This window comes from Cucurbita moschata, unplaced genomic scaffold (assembly GCF_002738365.1).
Source record: "Cucurbita moschata cultivar Rifu unplaced genomic scaffold, Cmos_1.0 Cmo_Scf00009, whole genome shotgun sequence".
Lineage (NCBI taxonomy): Eukaryota > Viridiplantae > Streptophyta > Magnoliopsida > Cucurbitales > Cucurbitaceae > Cucurbita > Cucurbita moschata.
In genome coordinates, this window is record NW_019268525.1 from 2,612,241 (window position 1) to 2,620,061 (window position 7,821).

General features: G+C 37.2%; 3 protein-coding genes across 4 annotated transcripts in view; 2 read left to right on the forward strand and 1 right to left on the reverse strand.

Annotated features, from left to right (window-relative positions):
• Positions 1 to 434, reverse strand: part of LOC111447438 (SART-1 family protein DOT2) — a 10,211-nt gene extending 9,777 nt beyond the window's left edge. The window contains exon 1 of one of the 2 annotated variants that reach the window (XM_023086606.1): positions 169 to 434. The gene's annotated coding sequence lies outside the window, so the exon portion shown is untranslated. The remainder of the gene's footprint in view (positions 1 to 168) is intronic. The other variant, XM_023086607.1, reaches the window with a different exon arrangement.
• A 566-nt stretch (positions 435 to 1,000) lies between these two features.
• LOC111446916 (protein disulfide-isomerase SCO2) lies at positions 1,001 to 4,284 on the forward strand. Its single transcript, XM_023085840.1, has 3 exons — positions 1,001 to 1,627; positions 2,027 to 2,153; positions 4,004 to 4,284. The coding sequence occupies exons 1-3, from the start codon at positions 1,199 to 1,201 to the stop codon at positions 4,075 to 4,077; spliced, it is 630 nt and encodes a 209-aa protein (XP_022941608.1). The 5' UTR covers positions 1,001 to 1,198; the 3' UTR covers positions 4,078 to 4,284.
• An 865-nt stretch (positions 4,285 to 5,149) lies between these two features.
• LOC111446959 (protein CHROMATIN REMODELING 25) overlaps positions 5,150 to 7,821 on the forward strand; it is an 8,835-nt gene continuing 6,163 nt past the window's right edge. Inside the window, exons 1-7 of the mRNA XM_023085900.1 lie at positions 5,150 to 5,501; positions 6,122 to 6,502; positions 6,767 to 6,853; positions 6,956 to 7,196; positions 7,283 to 7,408; positions 7,482 to 7,538; positions 7,709 to 7,795. Of these exons, the coding sequence (XP_022941668.1) occupies positions 5,314 to 5,501; positions 6,122 to 6,502; positions 6,767 to 6,853; positions 6,956 to 7,196; positions 7,283 to 7,408; positions 7,482 to 7,538; positions 7,709 to 7,795 (1,167 nt within the window). The 5' untranslated portion in view covers positions 5,150 to 5,313. The remainder of the gene's footprint in view (positions 5,502 to 6,121; positions 6,503 to 6,766; positions 6,854 to 6,955; positions 7,197 to 7,282; positions 7,409 to 7,481; positions 7,539 to 7,708; positions 7,796 to 7,821) is intronic.

Sequence of the window (7,821 nt, forward strand, 5' to 3'; positions counted from 1 at the left end):
GGGGGGGGGGGGGGGGGGGGGGGGGGGGGGGGGAAGCTCCAGACTAGAATAATGTAAGCCACGAAAAAATCGGTGGTACTATAAGGCGGTGTAAATCTCCGTAGGAAACAAGTACGGTAGGCATACAAAATTACAAATGAAGTAGGGATGAACGAGGGAAATGGTTACCGCAGCAAAACTGGAAGCTGGAAGGCAATGTTGATGAAGAAGCTAGATATAAAGTTCGGAGAAATAAGCTCACAAATCGATGATGATGAAGAAATCGGAAGTCGAGAGCCAAAAGAAGAGGCTGCAGCGACGATGCAGCAGTGGCAGATTGTGGCGTGCGCAATTCTGACCGGAGGAACTTGAAGCAGCACAGAAGGGCGGAGAAGAAACAAATACTTCTTCTGATCCGATTCAATAACCGACCCGGTAATTTGGATCCGGGATTTTGGGCTTTTTAAGTATATATATATATATATATAAGACCGACCAAAATTTTGTTCGGCTCCATCTTTAATTAAATTTTTTAATTAAAATTTGGCTAAATTAATAAAAATATTAGTAAATTTCTATTTTATCTTCAAAATATTTTTAATTTTTAAAAATTTTAATAATTAACTTTGTCAGTATTTATTTCAAAAATAGTTTTTTTTGTTTTTAATAATTTTTAAAAATATTCTTAAACTTAAAATTTTCTTATTAATATTCTTCGATTTTTAAAAAAAAATTCAAAAATGTACTTTAGTATAAAATTTTAAAAGTATAATTAATTATCTCTATAAATAAAAATAAAAAAATATTATATGGACGCAACCGTTTATCGATGGTTATCTTTAAAAAAATTTAATAAATTTTAATGTTATTTTTAAAAATTCATAAATATTTTTTAAATGTGTACCAACATATTTTTTTATTTTGATAAAAAAAAATTAGAGGCCTGTTTTAATTTTTTTAAAAAAAATTAAAGTATTTTTAAAAATTTTAAAAAATGGAAAGAGTATTAGCGAAGGTGGAAGGTTTATCAAACCCAATAAAACCTCTGGTTTGTGGTCCCCAGTTGGTCTTCACCTCGAACGCAATCCTCCATCACCACCTGCCCACTCCACTGCCTATGAACACGCCGGTGGCCACAATCCATAATTTCCCTCCTCCGTCAGACAGTTCCGTTCATTGATAAAAGCTAAACAATCCGATTGACTTCTACGTTCGGGTAATGTTCGCCGTAAACCCCACTTCCCTTTTCTTCCCTTCCAATCCCACCGCTACACGTCAACAATCCATCTCTCTCTCCCCCTCCTTCCGCCGCAGCTGTGCCGCTGCCGGAGACGCCTCGGTCGGCCCTTCATTTTCTCGGCTGTTCAATTTTCCGTCTGTTTCTGCCACCGACGCTACCGGCGGCTTTCGACTCGGACAAGAGTACGACGGCGGAGCTTCCTCCGGCTCTGTTGATGGAGTGGGGAGGTCGGGTAGCGGAAATGGCAGCGTCAAAGCAAACGCCATGGAGAAGAAATGGTCGCGGGATAGAGAGAGTTACTTGGTCGATAGTAGCGAGGTTCTTCCTCTTCCTATGACTTATCCGGATTCTTCCCCTGTCACGCCTGAGGAGATTGACCGACGGCTTCAGTGCGATCCCCAAGTGGAGGTCAGTAATTCGCATCATAACTTTTGATATAGTTCTTCTGAATTCAAACTTGCGCTTCTGGTGCTTTTACTTTTTCCTAATCCTGCATATCGTAGAAAGCGATTTGCAGTGGCTTCCCTGTTATGTGCCCTAGAACGTATGTTCTTGACTCATTTGAGAGGTTACTTTGAATTGCTTTAGAAAACGACTTGTTACATTGATTCAATTATCTGGAAACTGGAGATTTACTTGTTACAGTTGAAGTATTGGTATTATGAACGACCTTAGCATACTTTAGCTGAGTTTATCTCCTCAAAATTAGGCTGCATTGGTGGGTTTAATGCCCTTTCCAACCTCACAAATATGCCAGTTATCTCCGTTTTGGAGTTTTGGATTTGAAGCCATTCTTGTAAATTGTAGGATTGTAAAGAAGTGGTGTATGAATGGACCGGGAAGTGTCGCAGTTGCCAGGGGTCTGGATTTGTTAGCTATTATAACAAAAGGGGAAGAGAGATCACTTGCAAATGTATTCCTTGCCTTGGAGTTGGTATTCCTTCTTCTTCTTCTTCTTCTTCTTCTTCATGTTCCATTTTCCTATGGGAACGAACACATAATCCAAATAGTAGGGTATTGCAGTGTTGTATTGTTGGGGTTTTACTGCTTCTTATCATGAAAACGAAATACTTGATATTCAAAAGGTAATAAACACTCTCATGCTAATATTCTTCTTGAGTTCAACCCAACCCACAAGGGCGAAAGATTTGATCCTCTAGTCGAGGAGATATACCTTAACTAGTTGAGTTATGTTCAAGTTGATGCTAATGTGCTTATTTAGATTGGCGTTTTGTCAATCAATAGTTATTGCTGGCTATCTTCATTGATGTGCTTTTGGCATTGACAGCTATGAGCATGATATACCCTAATCAGTTGAGTTATACTTAGGTTGATGCTAATGTCGTTATTTAGATTGATGTTCTGTCAATCAATAGTTATTGCTACGTTCTTTTGGCATTGATAACTATGAGTATGATATACCCTGAGTTATGCTTAGGTTGATGTTAATGTCCTTATTTAGATTGGCGTTTTGTCGATCAATAACTATTGCTTGCTATCTTTATTGACATGATTTTGGCATTGACAACTATGAGCAGGATATATCCTAATCAGTTGAGTTATGCTCAGGTTGATGCCAATGTCCTTATTTAGATCGGCGTTTTGTCAATCAATAGCTATCGTATGCTATCTGCATTGATGTGCTTTTGACATTAACAACTATGAGCATGATATACCCTAATCAGTTGAGTTATGCTTAGGTTGATGCTAATGTCCTTATTTAAATCGGCGTTTTGTCAATCAATAGTTATTGCTTGCTATCTTCATTGATGTGCTTTTGACATTGGCAACTATGAGCATGATATACCCTAATCAGTTAAGTTATGCTCAAGTTGAGTCCTTATATAGATTGACGTTTTGTCAACCAACCATTATTGCTTGCTATCTTCATTGACGTACTTTTGGTATTGACAACTATGAGCACGATATACCCTAATCAGTTAAGTTATGCTCAAGTTGAGTCCTTATATAGATTGATGTTTTGTCAACCAACTATTATTGCTTGCTATCTTCATTGACGTACTTTTGGTATTGACAACTATGAGCATGATATACCCTAACCAGTTGAGTTATGCTCAAGTTGATGCTAATGTCCTTATTTAGATTGACGTTTTGTCAATCAACCGTTATGGCTTGTTATCTTCAATGACGTACTTTTGGCATGGACTACTATGAGCATGACTGTAGGAGTCCAAATGAAAATCCTAGGAATTTCTGCTCATCATTGAATTTCTTTGATAAAATGATAGCTTCAATGGTCTACCTTCTGTTTAGATCAAGGGCTTTTATCATTCTGATCTTAAATTTGTCTCAGACAATAGGAACTTCTGTTACAAATGATGCTTCTTCTTCACCAACTAGAAACTCTTTTACACTTCTAATGAAAAGTTCATGTTTTTTACAACACAAAAACATTTTCCTCGTAACTAATGTCGGATTCACTGATACTTCCAACAAATTTTCATTGTCTGCTGATTCTTGCTTTTCATTTCAATGCATTTTCTCCCCTTATATCAATACAATTTCTCCAACCTCTTGATGCTTACCAAACCAACATCTTGACAATATTGTGTAGTAACTTTGAGGACATGACATGATGGCTGCCTTTCCAATCAAAAGGAATGAACCTAATGGATAGTTCTCCCATTTTTGTGGGCGCTCGCTCCTTTTATATGTCCTTGTATCCTTTCATTTTCGCTCGTTAAACGTCCGGTTATTCATGCTGATTTTCGGAACCTAAATCTTGGATCAAATTTGCTTCTTCTGTTGTTTGCAATTCTGCAGGGTATGTGCAGAAGATAACAGCTCGAAAGGACATTGAACTAATGGAGGATTTGGATAATGGAAAACCATTGTGATGTGATTCAATGCATTATTTACTCTCTTTTTTTGGAAAATAGTACCTCTCTAACTTCTTCACCCCTGAGGAGGAGTAATTTTTCACACACAGATTAGCCTTTGTATTGATAATAGGCAACATAGACAACTGAGAGAATGTTGGCCTGCTAAGCAAACAATAAAAGTACTGCAAATTTGGCAGTGAGCTTCGGCCTTGTTCTTCACTATCTTTAGCATTGTTAAGTCTTGATTCTCTGTTACAATCCTGCAAAGAGTCTGTTCTAGATACTATTTTTCAAATGAACTTGTATTTATTTCTATTACGGATCGAGATTCAACCTCGAGAGAAGGCTATCCAACCTCGAGAGAAGGTTACTAATGTTTTAACGGTCGAACTCGAGTTAACAATTATGTTTAGGTAGGTTTTTACTTTGAATCTTTGAAGTTACTTAGAAGTTATAGGTGAATAATCGGTAATTATTCAGTTTGTATGTAAAAGATACTCTTACGTGTTCATTTGACTACTATTTTTTCAAAATAATCTATTTTCAGACTAAATTTGGAATTTTTCAGTCATCCATTCCAGTTTGGTTGATTCTACGAGACACTTATAACTAAAGTTTTTTTTTTTTTTTTTCAATTTAAAGGGAAACCCTGTAAGTAATACATTGAACTGGTTGAATTATGCTCGTGTCAATCACTGTTAGGGTTCTATTAGTAGAGAATTTTGAAACGTTTTCACTTAAAAAGCTATAAAGTAAATATATGTGTACAAGTCAAAATATACATAACTTAGCAATAATTAACGTGTACAGTTTTTTTTGAGGTTGGAGTGAAACACCTTAAGAAGTTATCAATTCGAACCAAACTAATTGGATAAGATATAGGTGCTCGAGTGATGTTTCCGACAACTTTGCCGGAATCACCAAATGGAATATCTTTCCTATTTTGTCCCTTATCAATGTTGATCATTTCAATCATTCACCCCACTATTGTTTTAACTTTAAAGAAAAAAAGAAAGCATCAAAAGGGTAATACTGACAATTGACCGCAGTTCAGGGATATATTCGGTAATTCCTTAAGTCAAATCCAGCTCGACTGCAATATAAAGCCGCCGCCTTTTGGCGCCAAAATCAGAATTTTGAACCGATACCAATTGCTGCTCCGTCGCCGGGAGAAACTTTCTACATTTCGAGATTGTTGTGAACAATCTCGGCTTCGGTTAGTTGAGCAAACTGATTGAGGAATTTTTTCGCATGGAAGACGAAGATGAGATTGTCCCAGCCTCTGATATTAGCGATTCAGGCGACGACTACACCGACATTAATGATGAAGGGTCTGAAGACGGGAACGAGGACGGCGAAGAGGAAGAGGAGCAATCTTCCAGCCTTTCTCCTTCATCCGATGAGGATCTAAAATCGAAAAACGTCGATGCTCTCTTGAGGTATAATTCCCTAGTCTATCTTTTTAGAATTCTAGGGCGCTTTTTCCCCCCTTTCAACTATTGATTTTTAGTTAATGCGAATGCTAAAGATTCCTTAGGATTCAAAGTAAGCTAAAGAATTAGCCTGCAGGGCTCCGATTGAACTAGATTAATTGGTTTCAGAAGAAGGGAAAGAGAAAAGAACTTGAGAGTTTTTGCTCTCGGAAACTGGTTGATTTTGTTTCCACATTCACGTAGTGGTCGATCATGATATACCCAATGTCTAATTTCTTTGTTCCCCGGAATGCTGTCTCCTGAATTATGAAATTTCGATATTTGGAAATCAATGATTCTAAATATTAAACTTCTTATTACATTAGATGAAAACTTCAATAATGAAATATTCGAGGAGCTGAGTTCTAAGCTGCAGAGTTCTTCAGGATGAAGTATGATAGAGCAAAAATAAGGCTTATCTAGCAACTTCTACTTCTACAGATTCATTCAGTACTGCACTTTTATTGGCTTTTTATTTCCGGGTTCGGGTTCTTGGACACTGGCCACACATTTAGTGGCTTTTTTTTCATTTTGCACTTCTATTAATTTGAAAATTACAAATCAGTCTTGTGATTATATCCTACCAGAGGTAACCTGGTTGTGAGGAGACAATCGCTACTCCCAAGAGTTCTCTCAGTGGCAGAAAGCGCAGCAGTCTGTAGAAAACCTTTTAAGCCTCCATGCTCAAGTGGATATGATGAAAGAAACAACCAGCTTGCACATCGTCTGTGGGCACGAAAACGATTTGTTCCTTGGGGCTCGTCAAGACCAGTGTCACCTGTAATTTCTTATAACTTATTTGTCCCAAAAATTGCTGAGAAAGATGTAGTGGAGGAGAATGTGACTCTACCACCTGGGATCGATCCTTTGGTCTTGTGGCAACCTGAAGACTCTGAGCTCGATGTCACTAATTTAACATCAATCATAGTAGATCCAGTGCTAGTTCGTTTCCTACGCCCTCATCAGAGGTATCATTTCTGATTTATTTTGTAGTATGTTTCAGTAGATGGTCCTAATCAATAGTGTATAAAATTCTCACGACCAAAACACAGATCTAGTCGAGCAGGACGACGTCTGTCTTTCTCACTGTCGTTCAGTCTTTAATCACGTAAAGCAACCAAAACAATTAAATAGAAAGAAAAGATGAATTGAACCTAGAAATTTCTTGGAAAATGTATCATGCAGTTTTATTGACTGTATTGACGAGATGAACATATTTAACTTTTTTGCAGAGAAGGTGTGCAGTTCATGTTTGAATGTGTTTCAGGGCTACATAAGGGGACAGACATATTTGGGTGCATTCTGGCAGATGATATGGGGTTAGTCTTCCTCTCTCTCAAACATATGATCAAAACACAAAATCAATTATCTGCATCATTTTCTCTCACATCTTTAAAGGCGTGTCTGTAATGGTTCTGCAGTTTGGGAAAGACATTGCAGTCGATCACCTTACTTTATACCCTTCTTTGTCAAGGGTTCGATGGAAAGCCAATGGTTAAAAAGGCTATCATTGTTACACCTACCAGTCTTGTGAGTAATTGGGAGGCTGAAATTAAGAAGTGGGTTGGAGAAAGGGTTCACCTTATTGCTCTCTGTGAAAGTTCCAGAGAGGATGTTGTCACTAGCATCGACAATTTTGTACATCCCAAGAGTACTTCACAGGTATATTTATGTGCTTATTCTGGGATATCTACAAACAATGTTTTAGCTGGACTCGTTAAAATAAATTATGATTCATACATTCGTAGGTGCTGATTATTTCATATGAGAAATTTCGTATGCATTCATCGAAGTTCAGCCAAAGTGAATCATGTGATTTAATCATATGTGATGAAGCTCACCGATTGAAGAATGATCAAACATTGACAAATCGGGTATAACATGTGTGCCCTCATTATTCTATTCAGTTCTTTTTTACTTAGAATTGTTTCTATATCTCCTCTTTAGGCACTGGCTTCTTTGTTGTGCAGGCGTAGGATTCTGTTATCAGGAACTCCAATGCAGGTATTTTTTTTTTCTTTCCAAAAGAATTAAGAAACCAATTTCCTTATGTAGGCAATGTAGGCAATACTCATTTGCCTCAAATCCTTTTGAATCCTTAATTTTATGTACTGTTCTTCTTCTAAGGCTTTAAACTTTTTCATTTTTTTAATATGCCCTTCGCTCATCTACAGAATGATCTAGAAGAGTTCTTTGCCATGGTTAACTTTACCAACCCAGGAATTTTGGGTGATGTTACATATTTCCGTCGATATTATGAGGTGAGCTTACTTTTTTTTTTTTTTTT